General features: G+C 41.1%; 1 protein-coding gene across 1 annotated transcript; it reads right to left on the bottom strand.

The window, feature by feature from the left end:
- Window positions 1-7,156: 7,156 nt before the first annotated feature.
- On the bottom strand, window positions 7,157-17,787 carry LOC120055564 (5'-AMP-activated protein kinase subunit gamma-1-like). Its single transcript, XM_039003438.1, has 13 exons — window positions 17,569-17,787; window positions 15,522-15,582; window positions 14,690-14,796; window positions 14,191-14,272; window positions 12,178-12,236; window positions 12,029-12,074; window positions 11,891-11,945; window positions 11,636-11,762; window positions 8,925-9,090; window positions 8,779-8,816; window positions 8,517-8,663; window positions 8,072-8,165; window positions 7,157-7,300 (listed from the first exon to the last, which is right to left on the bottom strand). The coding sequence occupies exons 1-13, from the start codon at window positions 17,743-17,745 to the stop codon at window positions 7,269-7,271; spliced, it is 1,191 nt and encodes a 396-aa protein (XP_038859366.1). The 5' UTR covers window positions 17,746-17,787; the 3' UTR covers window positions 7,157-7,268.
- Between the last annotated feature and the right edge of the window lie 300 nt (window positions 17,788-18,087).

Below are 18,087 nucleotides of genomic sequence, written 5' to 3'. Positions count from 1 at the left end.
TTAAAGAGAGAATAGAGGGAGGTATTAAAGAGAGGATAGAGGGAAGTATTGAAGAGAGGATAGAGGGAGGTATTAAAGAGAGAATAGAGGGAGGTATTAAAGAGAGGATAGAGGGAAGTATTGAAGAGAGGATAGAGGGAGGTATTAAAGAGAGAATAGAGGGAGGTATTAAAGAGAGAATAGAGGGAGGTATTAAAGAGAGGATAGAGGGAGGTATTAAAGAGAGGATAGAGGGAGGTATTAAAGAGAGGATAGAGGGAGGTATTAAAGAGAGAATAGAGGGAGGTATTAAAGAGAGGATAGAGGGAGGTATTAAAGAGAGAATAGAGGGAGGTATTAAAGAGAGGATCGAGGGAGGTATTAAAGAGAGAATAGAGGGAGGTATTAAAGAGAGGATAGAGGGAAGTATTGAAGAGAGGATAGAGGGAGGTATTAAAGAGAGAATAGAGGGAGGTATTAAAGAGAGGATCAAGGGAGGTATTAAAGAGAGAATAGAGGGAGGTATTAAAGAGAGGATAGAGGGAGGTATTAAAGAGATAATAGAGGGAGGTATTAAAGAGAGGATAGAGGGAGGTATTAAAGAGAGGATAGAGGGAGGTATTAAAGAGAGAATAGAGGGAGGTATTAAAGAGAGGATAGAGGGAGGTATTAAAGAGAGGATAGAGGGAGGTATTAAAGAGAGGATAGAGGGAGGTATTAAAGAGAGGAGAGAGGGAGGTATTGAAGAGAGGATAGAGGGAGGTATTAAAGAGAGGAGAGAGGGAGGTATTGAAGAGAGGATAGAGGGAGGTATTGAAGAGAGGATAGAGGGAGGTATTGAAAAGAGGAGAGAGGGAGGTATTGAAGGCGTGAACAGCAGGTTAGTTAGAGCTTTTGGCAGCCCAAACCCCTGTTTGATCAGATGTTACTGACAGAAAGTGAAAAATATGATTCCACCTAGCTGGGTTTCTGGCTTAGTCGGGATTGAGGGATAGAGGTAGATACAGAGAAAGAGAATGTGTAAGAGACAAAAAGAGGGAGCGAAAGTCATAGAATGAGCAGAAATGTGGATACAGACAAAAAGAGATAAAGGTGTTGGGGTCAAACTGAAGATGTGGATTCATTCCAAAGGTTCAGTGACAGTGAGCCTCCCTCTCCAGATGCTTGAGGCGCCTCTACAGCCTGTTCTAAGATGTCTTACTTGGAGGAAGAACTGTGTCCCTGAATGGCCTGGCATGGTTCTGTTTGGCCTCACGTCACTCCCTCCCCGTCAGATGTCTCTGAAATGCATTTCTTGTACTCTCACAGCCTCTTTGTATTACTCTCTCTCTCGCTCTCTTTCTCCCTTTCTCAATCTCTCTCTCTCTTGGTGTCTGTCTCCCCCGCTGCCCATATGTCTGACCAGAACTCAAGGTCTCACCCACCCAAGTCAAGCCACCGCTGAAAGGGGACTGAACCAAACTGCCAAATCTCCCAGAACATGTCCTCCAGCTGCTGCTGGGCTCTGATCTAGGGGACAAAGAGGCCCCACATACCCCCCCACGGCCTACGCTAATGGTTGATTCCACATTTAGGAGGACCTCCCAATGTGCACCTCTCTCAGTTTCTCAAACCGTAGCAGACTCCAACATGGGATACCCAACAAGAAAAATCCCTATTGGATACAAAGACTCTCTGTTTTGAAGTGGTGTCCATTGTATTCCCAGTAACTGATATATTTGAACCCCCTTGCTGCGAGTCTGTCGCTGCAATGGCACAGATCACAACATCTCTTTAGAGTAAACAATCATTTCCCAGAATACGTTAGGTGTTGTCTAGTGTTGGAGATGACATAACCTTCTTGGAAAGGCTTACCATCCATAATATTTACTATTTTGCTCTCTCTTTCTCACACACACACACACACACACACACACACACACACACACACACACACACACACACACACACACACACACACACACACACACACGTGTATGTAGATAAGCATGTGTAGAGAGCATGTTGTTAACTCATCGCAATGATTTCTCTCAGCAAAAATCTCTCTCTTTGTTTCAGTCTTCTTTTATCAACGCAAAACATATGTCGTCTGAAGTTTTCATAGAATGAGTATTCACTATGTATACCCATATTTATGTTAAATGTTACACATACCAACTTATGATTTTTATTTATTGAGAGGTACCAGAACACAGATATTTAAATCATAGATGAGATGAAAAGTTAAGATCATGGAGACACTCAAATGTCTTGATAAATTGTATCTTTCGTTTTATTAATGGAACCACACTGTAACAATACACTATTTGGGGCTGCTATTGTATCAACAGTAGAGTAACATTTCTGTGTAAGACATGTTAATGTGTTAATATTGGTTTAACACTGCTGTACTGTATAGTCCTGATTTAACTTAACTCACAGCTTCAAACTGCCACACAGATACAGTATATTGTTATAGAAAGCTGTAAACCAAAGTGAACCTGTAAGTAACATTGTGTTAGTAAGATGTAGCATGAAGAGATAAACACATGCCAATTCACTTTCACTTCTTTTAAATATTGTCGGAGTGAGATTTTGCAGGAAGGGTTTGTCTGGCAACCTATTCCCTTTATAGTGCACTACTTTTGACCAGGGACCAAAGGGCTCCATAGTAAAGTAGTGCACTATGTCAGGAATAGGGTGCTATTTGGGAGACAGTAAATATTAGCCTGCTTGGTGTTCATAACATTTCAGTAGATACCGTAGCACCCGAATGCATCCAACTGGACATGTGTTAACCGCTGCTTTATTGATAAACATGTATGTGTGGTAATTGTTAACATAGTAATGAATTCCTTCTCAAGCTTATGTAGTGACAGACAAGTCTCCACATCTTGTGCTTTTGACCTGCTAGATTCTATCATCATAACCAAGGGCACCCTTCTTTCTCTATTATACCAGAGGTGAATCCCCCTACTCATCATAAACCCTCCAGTGATATGTACATATGAAAACAGAAATTAGTATGACATTTTTTTCAGGAGTTTAATAATAAGGAGTATAGTAGGAGTATAATAAGATAATAAGTCACTAACTGACTTGTTCATAAATAAAATGTGTAAAGATTTGTATGTGAGGAGGAATCATTTGAAGCATTCTCATATTCCCTTCTGTGATTCTGTTTAAATTAATGTAGCCTACATCACACCATGGTTATAGTGTTGTAAATATAATCCTCAACCTGTGGCACTTAAGAGGTCAAATCAAATGTGTTACCATTGTTTATGCTATGTATGTATCACAATAAGCTAGATGGGATCATGCTGTTCCCAATAAACCACATCTTTCCTGCAGCATGAGTTTGCAGTTTGTCATGTGTGTTTTCGGCATGTGGTTTGGTATTGTTTTGGGTGGTGATATATATACAGCATGTATGTTCTGCTCAAAAGAAAATCCTTAATATTTAAGATTGTGTTGTGTTATATTGTGTTTATGGAAAAATAATGGACACCAATATTGATCTCAAATATGGCATCCACCCTGTCTGTGCACTACTACATAGAGAGAATGACAGAGAGAGGGATTGGGAGGGAAAAAGAGAGAGAGGAGGGAGTGGAAGGGAAAGAGAAAGAGTGAGACCTTTATGAGAAGTGTGATCATAGTGCTTTTCCTCATCTGTGTGGCTGTGTGCTGCTGTCTAGTCAGTCCATACGGGTGGCTGGCTTGACATGGCTGTATGAGACCCACAGCCTCCTATTCTAATGAGCTCTGTAGAGGAACAGCAGCTGCACCCCACAAGACATCAAAGCCCACCCTGAAACGCAGTTTCTCAGCCCTCTCCGACTGCAGATAAATGCAACGTGTAAAAACCAAATGCCCCGAGGTCTGGATTTTACACTTTCCTCCTCATTCATATCACACTTGTCTTCAAAGGCCAGGGACGTGTGCTGCTTCACAGAATTAGTGAACAGCATGATGCAGTAAAACTAATGCTAGAGAGAGAAAGAGAGAGGGAGAGAGAGAATGAGAGATATGCCTGAGGAGAGGAACAGAGTGAAGTTCATTTGAGTTTGAGCCCCTCTCAAGCCCTTCTCTCCATGCATATAAAATACATGACAAGCTTCGAAGAAGGAGAATTTTAAATCACCCTTACACTTTCAAGGGAACGTCCAGTGTGTGTTTTTGTGTGTGTGTGAGAGAGATAAGCAGTCAGATCAGACACAGGCCAGCAAGCCAATAAGCCCTCCTGCTTTAGGGCTACAAGGTGTTGGGAGATTTCATCCTCACTGCTGATCCAAGACCAGTATCAAGAAAAATACTAGTTTTTACCTTTGCAGTAGATCCAGATCCATTGAGATTACAGTGCCATTCCTACCCCACATACAGACTGACAGCCTCCTGCTTGTTTATCTTGCCTGTGAATATATGGAATATATCATGCCTATAAATAAATATTATTTTGTTGGTGAATTTGGAGCAGAATATCTGGTGTCATATGAGTGCTATGAAATGACATTCTGCTAACCTTCACAGTCTGTCTATATATCATACAATCACATGGTGGTTAGTGACAAATACCACTTGTATTAGACTGTCACCTTGTGGCTGGTGTTCAGAAATCCTTGGAATGGTCTTGGGAAGGTCAATAGTGTTTTCCGAGGAACTCTACCCTTTACTTGAAAGCTGATGTAGAACAGCTTTGGAGGGAGATGTTTGTTGGTATGTGTGTGGCTTGATGACATTTTATTTCCTTGAAATATTCTAATTATAGAAGCAACTCCCTAATGTGTAAACAATTTCAATGTCATAGGAGCACTCCAATAGTTTCTAGCATGGAACTTCAAAAGAGAAGGGAGAAACTTCTGTTGGTATGCTCTGAGCCTCAGACTAAATTTACTTAACCTGCTATCTAAATTCGAGTACTCTCAGGACTCCACGTGATGGTCAATCTTAGAATAGCTGTGGATATGCCTGCAGTGCAGCTCTTAACCACTAGTAGGTGGCAGTGTTCAGACATGTCTGTCAAATAAGGTCTATTAGAGAAGTGCATAAAAATGTGTTATACTGTATGAAGGTAAATCATTAATGTGCATGGCAGTCATAAAAAGATTACATCAATTCCATTTTTATTTATTTAACTAGGCAAGTCAGTTAAGAACAAATTCGTATTTACAATGACCGCCTAGGAACAGTGGGTTAACTGCCTTGATCAGGGGCAGAACAACAGATTTTTACCTTGTCAGCTCAGGGATTCAAGCTAGCAACCTTTCGGTTACTGGCCTAACGCTCAAACCACTAGGCTACCTGCCGCATTCAGGATTATCATAATAAGCAAATTGATTTACCCAAACACTTTTAATTTGGATTGCAAAACAGTTAAATATGGTGGTGCAAATCTACAGCCAAAAACTAAATTCAATAAACACATTACTTAAAAATACATTGTGTCATCGTTTATTTTTCTGCATGCAGAAAAATAGAAAAGTAAATAACATTCATAACTGTTAGTGTCGTTTCTCATGCTTGCACATGTACATCTTGTTCTGAATATAAATTATCTTTATTTATATTGGCTTATATTGCCACAATATATTTACAAAAACAATATTAAAACTGCAGTTATTTCTACATGATTTCTTAGTTACATAAAGTTACATAAAAATAAAGTTTTCTCTGGCACTTTTCCTGAAAACTTTCTTATTTACAGTGAAACAATAGAGATGAGTTGTCAGAGTTGTATTCTCTGGCCACAGCACAGGAGTCTGGTCAAGAGCAGTTCAGAATCCACCATTTTTCTTTATAGATGGAAGTGATCCATGGCTCAAGTGCATAAAGCGGGCAAAATAAATGGCTCTAAATCTCAACCCAAGGGTTATCGAGAATGAATACAAAATATATATATATCCAAAAATAAAGCCTTTTTCCTGTTCTGTCTCTTCACAGCATGTTACTCATATACAAACAAAACCCCTCCAATCATAACCAGATAAAGCATGAACACCTGCAATTTCTCCTTCAGGTTAAATGAGAACACATTTGACAAGATCTTGCTTGTTCTTCAAGAACACTTTGTTTTGATGTATCATGGTTAGAGAATGGCATTCGCTTCCATGGTCAGGGGCAGGGCAAGCAAAAGGCACTGTGACTAAGGATTGGACAAAGAGACTGCATATAGCCCCTAAAAGGAATGTGGACAACAACTCATTATAGCAACATGTGGCTTATCATAGAACATGCTATAATATGGCCACTTTTGATACTAAAATGAAGAATGCAATTATATCTTCTAAATGGTCTGTGTTTGACAGCATAGAATATAGACTGACGTTATTTACTCAACCATCACTTTTAGTGGTCCAGTACGTTCCAGCTCCACCGATACAAACAGGTTATTATTTCCCATGGGAACTTAGACACATGCTTGTGTGTATCATCAAGTAAGATGCCTTGGCCATATCTGTCAATCTACTTGTTCATTGAAGGTTTGAAACTATCCAGAGTGACTAGGCACTGTTAACACGACAGAGCAGCATGATACTGAGACAAACACCAAAACGTATATAGCCCTCATATACATACATAACCACAGTCCAGACTGGCTAAGCCCCACGGTGAATCAAGTCCAGTTCCATTCAGACAGAGAGATGCTGGTCCTCCAGTATTAAAGCCATATACCTCCCAGTAGCAGTCCAATCCAGCCCAGCCCTTTGGTTTCAAAGTCTAGTGAATCAATATGAAGGGCTCTGGGCCACATGTCTAGAACCATAGACGTAAAGGTAACTGTCAAAATAAAGGAAACACCAATATATTAATAGGGCATTGTGCCACCACGAGCCGCCAGAATAGCTTCAATGCACTTCAAGTGTCTGGAATTATATAGAAGGGATTTTTCCAAGAGAAATTCCATCATTTGGTGTTTTGTTAATGGTTGTGGAAAACACTCAGGCACCACTCCAGAATCTCCCATTAGTGTTCAATTGGGTTGACATCTGGTGACTGGAGACACACACCCACTTTAAACTCCCTATGCTCCTTTGAGACCCCTCTTTCAAAGTCACTGAAATCTTTTATTTTAGCCATGGTAAGAAAATAATGGGCAACTGTGCATTTTTATACATGACCCTAAGCATGATGGGATGTCAACTGCTTAATTAACTCAGGAACCACACCTGTTTAGAAGCACCTGCTTTCAATATACTTTGTATCCCTCATTTACTCAAGTGTTTCCTTTATTTTGGCAGCTACCTGTAAAATACAAGTTATATATTTTAGGACAGCCTCTGTGATTCCAGCAGCAGTAGACCCCCGTCTCACTCCAGGAGGCCCTCCTCTCTGCAGGCATCTAGGGGAGGGAAGAATAGACATGTGAGGTAAGGACACAAGAATACATCCCACTAGCCTGGTCCCAAATCTGTTTGTGCTGGCATTATAATGACCATAGGTGTTGGCTATAGCGACAGATCTAGGACTAGGTTAATGTCCAACATAACAATAGTAGGCTTATTTGCATCAGGGAGATAGTTGTGCAAGATGCTTCATGTTTCTTTCACGCTCACATCTGAGTTGATGAGTCTGCTCACTGCAGTTTTCAAATCTGGGAACTGATGTACCAGCCAATTCAAAATGCAATTTCTAAATGCATTATGACTGCACCAGCAAAGGCATTTCCTTCCAAAAAACAAACATGCAAACTCATTATTCTACATTCTTTATCTTACATCATTCTTCTTCATTATTCAAAACCATAAGCAGATAGACAAAATACCAAGACAACAAAGAAAGGCTACCAAGCATATGGTAGTAAGACGTTGACATTAACATTCTATTAGAATCTGAGGGTAGCACGAGAGGACAGGACACAGGACACAGACACACAGCCAAGCCCAAACCAAACTGTCACGAGCTGGCATACAGGATGGCTCAAAGGCACAGGCAGCCTGGCATCAAGCCCATGCCATCCGCTTGTGGGTGCCAACCAGCAAATGCCTGAGTGTGTGTTTGTGTCCTACCTGTGTGAGGAGGGCGAGGCAGGGCAGGGCAGGACAGGGCAGGGTGGGAGCTCAGGGTCCAAGAGAAGTATTAGGAGGGGGTTAGGAATGCTGAGCATCTATACCTGCTGGGCTGAGCACCAGGGCCTGCAGGATGTCAGACAGGGAGATGATGCCCTCAATGGCCGAGCGCTCATCCACCACTACCAACCGGTGGACCTGACACACACACACATATATATATATAGGGACACGCGTACAAAGAGACACACACAGTTGAAAGAGAAAAGGAGCGAAATTGTTTATTTGAAAAAATAATAATATTTAACCTTTAACTATGCAAGTCAGTTAAGAACAAATTCTTATTTACAATGACGGCCTACCCCGGCCAAACCCGGACGGCGCTGGGCGCCGCCCTATGGCGCTGTGCGCCGCCCTATGGGACTCTCAATCACGGCCGGATGTGATACAGAGGGACAGTGAGCATTTTGTGTCTGTGTTGAGTTTACGTGTTATTGTTGTGTTGTTGGTGTTTTGAATTCATGTGTGTATGTATGTGTTTGAACTCACCTCTGCTTTGACAATCTTGTCTACGATGGTCTCCAGTGTATCCAGCTTGTGGCATTGCATGACCCCCTCAAAGTACTGGCAGCGATGCCTCAGAGCCTGGGTCACTGTGATGTCCAGGTTATTATAAGTCTTCTCTGCTGCCAGGTTCTATACACATGATACACAGACACTCATGGCTTTTTGAAGGAAAACATTCACACAATATATTTTTGAGGGGGAAGTAACAGGATTACCAAGCTGTATTTTGAAAATCATAACTTACTATGACATCAAATTTGGAGTAAATATCCACCACTTTCCCTGTGAGGAGATAACATAACCAGAGTTGAACTGAGTCTCAATCAGTCAAATGTACCTGTAAAGTATATTTTAACAACAGTTGTCAAAGTATTTTACAGTAACACGTACCAGATACGTCCACAACAGGCAGGGCAGACACCCTCCTCTCTACGAAGATCTGCAGGGCCTTGATGATGGGTGTGTCAGGGTGGATGAAGGCTATGTTCTTGTAGGTGCCGATGCCCAGCTCTCCTAGAGTCTGCTTCATAAAAGCCGGCTTGGGCATCTCACGCACCTGAAACACATAGGTTAAAATATAAAACCTATCTATCTATGACTGGAACACAAGAGAGGATCACTTTTTATTTCTATCTGATTTCTTCAACTCCACTAGAGGGAAGCAGTCTAGTGAAAACACTTCGTATTGTTTTATGACAGAGAGTGTGTTTTAATATTCTTCCTCTAAGGGCCTAGTGTGTATAATATTCCAATGTAACGTCAGATTTTTAGTCATGGGGCTCGATTTTAACAAACCTAAACGCAATGGTCAATCTAACTTCTGGTGGTAGTGGGTGGGTCCGAAATATCTTTGCCATTTTCACAACCACAATTACTGGCGCAGTTGCTGACGTTGGCGCGAAAGGGCTGGGTTTCAATGAATAAACAAGTTGTGGGTGTGTCAAGGCTTGGCTGTTCACTGGCAAATCTGAACATGCTCCATGGCTAAATATGTGGTTGCTTAAAGTTGTGTATTTACTGTGTTTTATGTATTGCCTTGGAATCAACTCCAATTCCAATGTTAGTCCGTTATAGTTTGTTAAACAGCTTACAGAAACAAACAAACATGTAGACCTATCCCATCTATTCTAAATATGTTAACTTGAACCTGTTTGCAGTCCACATTGTTCTAAGTAATTGCATGCCTTCAATGTGGAAATATATACATATATCATTCACACTGATATAGGGGCTAGGCCTACTGTAAATTGCCTAATGGCGGAGGATGGACATGCCAAATGTAGTCAATAAGCAATATTAAATTAATTATTGATAAGACCTAAAAAGAGTGAATAATTCAAATCAAATTCTAAACAAAATGAAACAACTTGTTTTAAATAGGCTATGTCTAAATACACTTAGACACCATAATTGGAGGGTTTTATGCACATCCAAGCTTTTCAACAGTTAATTTTTTATTTAACCTTTATTTAACCAGGAAAAGCCCATTGAGACCCAGAGCCTCTTTTTCTAGGGGGACCTGACCAAGAAGACAGCAACAATCAATATAATTAAAACATACAACAATACAAAACAACATGATCCAGCCTAAAAAAAGCATTTACACTCCTCCATAACAGAGTCTCCCATCAATATTTTAAATTCATTCAGTGGCACTAACATATCTAGATGAAGCGTGGATTGTAGACTATTCCATGCCTCTGGTGCACAAGTAGCTGGACAAAGATCCAATATAAAGATAAAAGGGAGAATGTCCACTCATCTTTATACTACTTATAACATTTTATATATACTGAACAAAAATATAAAAACACAACATGCAACAATTTCAAAGATTTTACTGAGTTACAGTACATATAAGGAAATCAGTCAATTGAAATAAATTGATTAGGCCTTAATCTATGGAATACACATAACTGTGAAAACAAATATGCATCTGTTGGTCACAGACACCTTAAAAAAGGTATGGGTGTGGATCAGAAAACCAGTCAGTATCTGGTGTGACCACCATTTGCCTCATGCAGTGTGACACATCTCCTTTGCATGGAGTTGATCAGGCTGTTGATTGTGGCCTGTGGAATGTTGTCCCACTCCTCTTCAATGGTGTGCGAAGTTGCTGAATATTGGCGGGAACTGGAACACGCTGTCGTGCATGTCGATCCAGAGCATCCCAAACATGCTGAATGGGTGACATGTCTTGTGAGTATGCAGGCTATGGAAGAACTTAGACATTTTCCAGGAATTGTGTACAGATCCTTGCGACATGGGACCATGCATTTTCATGCTGAAACATGAGGTGATGGCAGGGGATGAATGGCACGACAATGGGCCTCAGGATGTCGTCATGGTAACTTTGTGCATTCAAATTGCCAATGATAAAACGCAATTGTGTTCATTGTACGTAGTTTATGCCTGCCAATACCATAACCCCACTGCTACCATGGGGCACTCTGTTCACAACGTTGACATCAGCATTCCGCTCGCCCACGACGCCATACACGTGGTCTGCGGTTGGACGTACGGCCAAATTCTCTAAAACAAGGTTGGAGGCAGCTTATGGTAGAGAAATGAACATTAAATTATCTGGCAATAGCGCTTGTGGACATTCCTGCAGTCAGTATGCCAATTGCCAGTTCCCTCAAAACTTGAGAAATCTGTGGCATTGTGTTGTGTGACAAATATGCACATTTTAGTGGCCTTTTATTGTCCCCAGCACAAGGTCCACCTGTGTAATGATCATGCTGTTTAATCAGCTTCTTTATATGCTCACTGGTTTGCTCCTTTCAAAATTTATATATTGAATAAAGCTTTGGTGATTTAAGATTTATTTCCAAGCAGTCTCATGACGACCCAATATCCCTATCAGTGCTGCCTGAAATTAGCACTTTGGATCATGTTTTTAAGGAAACGCCTCAAATATTTTCACCCCTCCCATCTGGGCGGAAGTGTGCTGATGTTAGGTAAATTGCCGAACCTGGCATTAGGACTGGGAAACGCCAGTGCACCAGTTCGTACATGACAAAAATTACAAACTAACGTGCGTTTGACACTAGCGCCGCCTTAACGCCAGCCGAAAATAGAGCCCATGGTTTTAGACTTACAAAGAGCTGTAGGAACTTGAGGATCCTCTTGTGTGTGAGGATGTAAAGTGGGTTCCCCGTCACAGGGTCGATGACAGGCAGCCGGTGGATCTTGTTTTTAATGAGGGAATACACTGCATCAAATATGCTGCAAAGACAGACATAAAGCGCAAATGAAAAGACAATTCTGGTATTTTCTTCACATCCATGTATATTCAAGACAAATACACACACTCTTACCTGTATAATAACCATTGTTATGTTATGAGAACGTACCTTGATTCAGGTGATATGTTCACTAAAGGCTTGAATGTCGCTTGCAAATATACTTCTGTAGAGAGACAAAACAATGTGAGTTAAATGTTCTGTACATGTCATTTAATGTCATCATTTAAACCAAAGCTTGTTACATACCTCTCCATGTCTCAAGCTTATGATCTTCCAACTCATATATTTGCACCTATAAACAATAAAACTATATTGACATCTAAAGAATAATCCAACATAGGATTTTCATGGTGAACAAATATTTTGCTAAAATCGGTTCGTCCACTCAAACTTACCAACGGTGACTTGTAGTATCTGTGTAGTATGATGATAAAGTCTGTGATTGTCAACATTCCTGAAATGAGAAATGCATGCCTATAGATAATAGAATGACTAACAGTTGTCATAGAGCCGTCATAAAGCATTAGGTTGCCAACTGACCTCTAGCCAACAAACCATGCTCCACTGGCCATGGCTATTACAAGTCATCTCAACAAATCAGTTTTTTCTAAAGAAAAGTGACAAATGTTGTACTTAATCTGGAGATAATTGTTATCTACCAGCATGTACAGTTGAAGTCGGAAGTTTACATACACTTATGTTGGAGTCATTAAAACTCGTTTTTCAACCACTCAACAAATTTCTTGTTGACAAACTATAGTTTTGGCAAGTCGGTTAGGACATCTACTTTGTGCATGACAAGTCATTTTTCCAACAATTGTTAACAGACAGATTATTTCACTTATAATTCACTGTATCACAATTCCAGTGGGTCAGAAGTTTACATACACTAAGTTGACTGTGCCTTTAAACAGCTTGGAAAATTCCAGAAAATGAGGTCATGGCTTTAGAAGCTTCTGATAGGCTAATTGACATCATTTGAGTCAACTGGAGGTGTACCTGTGGATGTATTTCAAGGCCTACCTTCAAACTCAGTACCTCTTTGCTTGACATCATGGGAAAATCAAAAGAAATCAGCCAAGACCTCAGAAAACAATGGTAGACCTCCACAAGTCTGGTTCATCCTTGGGAGAAATTTCCAAATGCCTGAAGGTACCACGTTCATCTGTACAAACAATAGTACACAAGTATAAACACCATGGGACCACGCAGCCGTCATACCGCTCAGGAAGGAGACTCGTTCTGTCTCCTAGAGATGAATGTACTTTGGTGCGAAAAGTGCAAATCAGTCCCAGAACAACAGCAAAGGACCTTGTGAAGATGCTGGAGGAAACAGGTACAAAAGTATCTATATCCACAGTAAAACGAGTCCTATATCGACATAACCTGAAAGGCCGCTCAGCAAGGAAGAAGCCACTGCTCCAAAACCGTCATAAAAAGCCAGACTACGGTTTGCAACTGCACATGGGGACAAAGATCATACTTTTTGGAGAAATGTCCTCTGGTCTGATGAAACAAAAATAGAACTGTTTGGCCATAATGACCATCATTATGTTTGGAGGAAAAATGGGGATGCTTGCAAGCTGAAGAACACCATCCCAACTGGAAAGCACGGGGTGGCAGCATCATGTTGTCGGGGTGCTTTGCTGCAGGAGGGACTGGTGCACTTCACAAAATGGATGGCATCATAAGGCAGAACAATATATCCACATAATTTAAGCAACATCTCAAGACATCAGTCAGGAAGTTAAAGCTTGTTCGCAAATGGGTCTTCCAAATGGACAACGACCCCAAGCATACTTCCAAAGTTGTGGAAAAATGGCTTCAGGACAACAAAGTCAAGGTATTGGAGTGGTCATCACAAAGCCCTGACCTCAATCTCATAGAAAATTTGTGTATAAAACTGAAAAAGCATGTGCGAGCAAGGAGGCCTACAAACCTGACTCAGTTACACCAGCTCTGTCAAGAGGAACGGGCCAAAATTCACCCAACTTATTGTGGGAAGCTTGTGGATGGCTACCCGAAACATTTGACCCAAGTTAAACAATTTAAAGGCAATGCTACCAAATACTAATTGAGTGTATGTAAACGTCTGACCCACTGGGAATGTGATGAAAGAAATAAAAGCTGAAATAAATAATTCTCTCTACTATTATTCTGACATTTCACATTCTTAAAATAAAGTGGTGATCCTAACTGACCTAAGACAGGGAATTTTTACTAGGATTAAATGTCAGGAATAGTGAAAAACTGAGTTTAAATGTATTTGGCTAAGGTGTATGTAAACTTCCGACTTCAACTGTACGTATGTACAACAAAATGTGGAATAGTTTAAGAATGCATTCATTGGTGGATGTAGGTGTTTTGCATGTGAATGTATGTCATACTACACAAAGGGTGTGCCTTACCCACAAAACACTGCCTCTCTGAATCCCATAGTGGGGCAGCACGCACCCCGTTGGCCACTAAGGCAAAGAACGCCTTCTTCACCTGTGAAAAAGGATCATAATCCGAGAACAAAAAAATATATTGATGGTATTCCACATCTTGTAAAATGTTTAGTGTAAATCCTAAATAAAACAATAAAGCGTTCTGGTTTGATGGGTTTCATATGGAAACTGAAACCATGAGGTTAATGGATTTGGTGGCTGAGCTCCTAAACATCAGTGTTTCTGTACTTCCTTATGATTACTGTTTAACCTTCTATGAGTCAATAGTAATGCTCTCCTCATGGAACATTAACCATGCAATTTCCAATGCCTTTAGACCAAGGATGCACTTCAATACCCATAAGAATGTTCCTCAGTAGACACACCCTGTTAGATAAACAGATACTGTCAAACTTAGGTCAAAGTTAGTTAGTGCTTCTCAAAGTTATGTATACATCATCTTGTGAGCAGGGCTTACCTGTAGGCCAGTGTCGAACACGACCAGCTTGGAGCTGGTGGGAACGATGTCATAACAGCAGTGGGACTTCATAAAGCGCATGTAAATATCACTCTCTGGTTCAGCAGCTGGAAAGATGGGTAGAAAAATATATATTCACACTGTGTATACAGTACATCAAATCATTTCACTAGTCATCATACTGTATACTGAACCAATGAGGTTGGGCTGGGGGGAATTCCTTATTCTAACAAAGTGCACCCATGGGTTGAGATTGATTCCACTGCATGAGGCTTTGCGCTATCCATAGCCGCAGGAATATGTTTGGGGATGGGAGTGCTTTTCACCAACGGGTGCACACTACAGATAGCTATATTGGTCAACTAATACAGACTAGTAAAGGCCCAGTGCACTACTTTTGCGAGTTTTTGTTTGTGGGGGGGGGGGGGGCATGATCAAAACATATCCTGCATAATAGGACTTAAATATGATTTATTTTATGATATGTAGCGACAGGTGTTCAATAGCTTGTAACTGGTCCCATGTGGCTCAGTTGGTAGAGCATGGGCTTGCAACGCCAGGGTTGTGGGTCGATTCCCATGAGGGACCAGTAGGAAAAGGTATTAAAAGGTATGCACTCACTACTTTAAGTCATCCAGAGCTTCTGCTAAATGACTAAAATATATATATTTTTAAATGTAACTAATATTCACATTACAATTCACACCAGCACTTTACAAAGAAGCAATCAGTACCATTGAGCCTGGTCTTGAACTATATCCAAATAAAATTGCAAAAACGTCAAATAAAATCAAAATGTAGGTTATTAATGCAGTAAAATGCACTTACTTACCAACACCATCATCGTTTAGTTCAAGTTTCTCCAACATGCCTTCGAATAAACCGTAGAAATTCTGTAAGAATAAGAGGCAGGGGGGGTGAAGAACGCGCTCCAAATCTGGCACACCAATATCAGACCAGCCGAGCTGCAGGCGCACAACAGCTCGCCGTTTGCCAAAGTGTGGACGAAAAAACTATGTAGATTCAATAACTGCTGGCACGTTCCACCGTGACAAAATCATACATTTGAGAGACTGACAGACTAAAATGTCCTTACGCAAAACCAACAAAAAGAAAAGCAAGCCCCGTCTGACACGCACAATACGCACTGCACGCAACTCATTCAAGTGCCCTTGTCCAAGTTTCTACTGTATGTGGGCAATTCATGTCGGGGGCTCTGGCTGCCAGTAACTTTAATGGCACATTATTATTAGACTACACGCCCCTTAACTGTAGTAGTGGAACATTCCTAAATCTATTTTGCTGCAGTCAATAAAGCCGTTGCCTACAGTAGGATCATACTACTGACTAAAACAGAGGAGTGAGCAACACGTCCGGATAAATAAACAGTGTGCAACATGTCCGGATAAATAAACAAAATAATACTTTAATTTAAAAAGCAGTGTATCGTCTTAAGTAGATATTTTTCTGCGCATTGTGTGAATTGTGAACGACAACGGAAATCGTTAAGGTTTCATTTATTATTATGATCACGCTCTAGAGACACACCCTCCATGCAGAACGACCAAGGCTCTTCACCATATTAGGAAATCCTTTATGTTGCCTAGCAGCGAGAAGCCAAGGATTCCTTGTCCTTTTCTATGCCCATAACTGTTTTGCAGGACATTAAAATGCAACAATATACACAACGCATAGTTATTTATATTGACAATTATTTACAATAATAATGGCAAGGGATGAAGTAGGCTACTAGCACAATGACTAAGACATGGTGCAGAGGTTGTGTACTGCAGCAAAATGATCCAATAACAAAATAAGTCAGTGTGCAGTTAATTTGCCTCTTTCCCTATGCTACAAAGCACTTCATCATCATGGCACGTTCTATGAGCCAAATCCTATTGTGCTCTTTGTAGCATATGCGGATTCAAAACCATATTTTTGTATTAGTAGTCTCCCCTAGCCCCTTGATTAGACCCTACCAGTGCACTGACAACCCACTGCAGTAGAAGAAACCGCCCTGATAGCTCACGCCTGGGATGCCTAACCAACCCCCCAGTCACCCTATACCTCATGGTGACACAGCAATTCTCCAGCCAAAACCACTACTGCACTGTCATAAATCTAGCCCGTCTAACCCCGCATCAGCATGAATCCCATCCCACTCTACTGCTGCTGCACTGCCACAGGGAAGGGAACGTGCTGTATGTTAACATGGGGCTGTAAATCTGAGATGGAGGGCTGTTTCATTAAAACGCTTCCAGATTGGATTTGGCAGAGACATTCCTTTGATTAGGGTAAGAGCCTGGTGTGTGTGGACGGAAATAAATAAATAAAAGAGAGAGACCGAGACAGAGAGCAAAAGAGTGCGAGAGAGCGAGAGAGAGACTTATGGCTGTAATCATGATGCCTTGGGTGTAATAAGCAACAAAAAAAACAAGGATGGTGATGAAATATTGACTTACACTGTCAGGGTAGATATAATTCTAAAGCTCAAATAGACAGACACACAGAGTTACTTGAATTATTAGTTTTAACAAGATACCACATCAATCAAATCAAGGTCTCTGTCCAACAGGAGAGGGGAACATAACAGACATATCAGTTCAAACATCTTGATTAGGCTAGTATTGAACTCTGCTGAGCTGAACGTTAGAGCTGAACAAACCGTCTTTGCTGAAACAATCACTTAATTCCAGTCATTTATATATTTTACCACTGTATAGGTCTAGGAGACTCAGAAAATCACATCAGCTTTCCCCCTTAAACCACATTTCTTTGGCAACCCTGAAATATTGCTTCAATACAGTCAATTATCACTGCCACTAACAAACACAGTAACTCAGCGGTTGGTGTAGTAGGTAGTAAGAGGTATCACTCACTGGCTGTGAGGTAGCTTGGGGCAGTGGGAAAGCGTAGGGTATCGGAAAGGAGGAGGACATGGGGGGCTTGGCAGAGGACGGCAGGCTGAGGCGCTGTCCGGCGTCTGGTGGGGGTGATGAGAGGGAGCGTTCCAGGCACTCTGGGGCACTCTGGTGGACCTCCTGGGGGAACAGCATGTGCAGGCTGGGGGTGCTGGGTGGGGTGGGGGAAGATGAGAGGCCGGAGACTGGAGGAAAGACAAGGACCAGAGAACAATTAACAGTTAGCACTGATCCACACAGGCCTGTCATGTATACATAGTTTCCCTAGAAATCTCCTGTAGTGCGGTTGCTATGTTCACAGGTGATATCAACTCAATTTCTATTGTGTTATTGACTGTACGTTTGTTTATTCCATGTGTAACTGTTATTTGTGTCGCACTGCTTTGCTTTATCTTGGCCAGGTCGCAGTTGTAAATGAGAACTTGTTCTCAACTGGCCTACCTGGTTAAATAAAGGTGAAACTAAAATAAATAAAAA

The sequence above is a fragment of the Salvelinus namaycush genome, chromosome 11 (assembly GCF_016432855.1).
Source record: "Salvelinus namaycush isolate Seneca chromosome 11, SaNama_1.0, whole genome shotgun sequence".
NCBI classification, from domain to species: Eukaryota; Metazoa; Chordata; class Actinopteri; order Salmoniformes; family Salmonidae; genus Salvelinus; species Salvelinus namaycush.
The sequence above is the reverse complement of the archived record's forward strand: the minus strand, read 5'-3'. Positions and strand labels throughout refer to the sequence as shown.

Coding starts and splice junctions, on each gene's coding strand:
- LOC120055564 (XM_039003438.1), bottom strand. CDS start 17,745: ATGCTGTTCCCCCAGGAGGTCCACCAGAGTGCCCCAGAGTGCCTGGAA. Junction 11,946..12,028: donor TAAGCTTGAGACATGGAGAG/GTATGTAACAAG, acceptor GTCTCTCTACAG/AAGTATATTTGCAAGCGACA. Junction 8,817..8,924: donor GCCTGTTGTGGACGTATCTG/GTACGTGTTACT, acceptor ATCTCCTCACAG/GGAAAGTGGTGGATATTTAC.